We start from the raw sequence: 929 nt of genomic DNA on the forward strand, positions 1-929 counted from the left end.
TACTGTATGATCAGTTAAAGGTGTTGAGTTTAGATTATCTACTCATCAAACAAATGAAAATGATCTTGGGGTACATATCATTATCAGTATCGATATGGCTGGTTTAAGGAAAGAAGAGTACATCACCTCTCGGCGTGGAAGGAAGCAGTTGATATTAGATGGATATATTTACAACAGAAACCGCAGGAGGCAAACCTGCACACATTGGAGATGTGTCGTCAAGACGTGCAATGGGAAATGTACGACTGTCGGTGACTTTCTTCGCAATCAGTCGGAACATAACCATCCGCCTGAAGATGAAACCAGAGTGAACTTTGTCAGCAATGTTTGTAAGTATACATCATGCCAGATCGTCAAACAACAACCTATGGCCGGCTTTTTCGACAACTGAAGACAGAAGTTCAAGAGCGACTCAACAGACCTCTGTCACCTAGCAAGATACAGATCGACTTTGAACAAGCCGTTGTCGGCACGATCGAGACAGAGTTTCCGCAAGCAGTGATCAAGGGATGTTTTTTTCATTTCACCCAGGCTATTTGGAGAAAGACTCAAAATCTTGCACTTGCAGTCATGTATAAGGAGTACCCCCGTGTGACCCAGTGGATTCGACGAGCAGCTGGGCTATCTCTGCTGCCCATTCCCTTTGTTCAGGATGCGTGGGTTCAAGCTATGGAGTTGACACCAGATGTGCCTAGAGCTACATTGTGAGAACCTGGGTGGATGATGACGCCCGATTCCCAAACTGATGGACCCAGAACCAACAACAACCTTGAGGGATTCCACAGTGATAGGACTAAGGTGATGCAATTGAACTTTGGTGCGGCGCCACGCTGCCGCAAGAGAATCTACAGAGAAACAGTGAACCGCCTGGTACGGCTCAAAGATCAGCTGCAGCAGGGTGACAAGTCGGCTATTGAGTATTTAGATGC

At 46.3% G+C, this 929-nt stretch overlaps 1 protein-coding gene across 1 annotated transcript; it reads left to right on the forward strand.

The window, feature by feature from the left end:
* Window positions 1–342: 342 nt before the first annotated feature.
* On the forward strand, window positions 343–708 carry LOC125372112. Its single transcript, XM_048381147.1, has one exon. The coding sequence runs from the start codon at window positions 343–345 to the stop codon at window positions 706–708; it is 366 nt and encodes a 121-aa protein (XP_048237104.1).
* The last annotated feature ends 221 nt before the right edge of the window (window positions 709–929 follow it).

The sequence above is a fragment of the Haliotis rufescens genome, unplaced genomic scaffold (genome assembly GCF_023055435.1).
Source record: "Haliotis rufescens isolate VD_foot unplaced genomic scaffold, xgHalRufe1.0.p SCAF_36, whole genome shotgun sequence".
In the NCBI taxonomy this organism is placed as follows: Eukaryota; Metazoa; Mollusca; class Gastropoda; order Lepetellida; family Haliotidae; genus Haliotis; species Haliotis rufescens.

Bases quoted from the DNA above. Each gene is read 5' to 3' on its own strand.
- LOC125372112 (XM_048381147.1), top strand. From the start codon at position 343: ATGCCAGATCGTCAAACAACAACCTATGGCCGGCTTTTTCGACAACTG.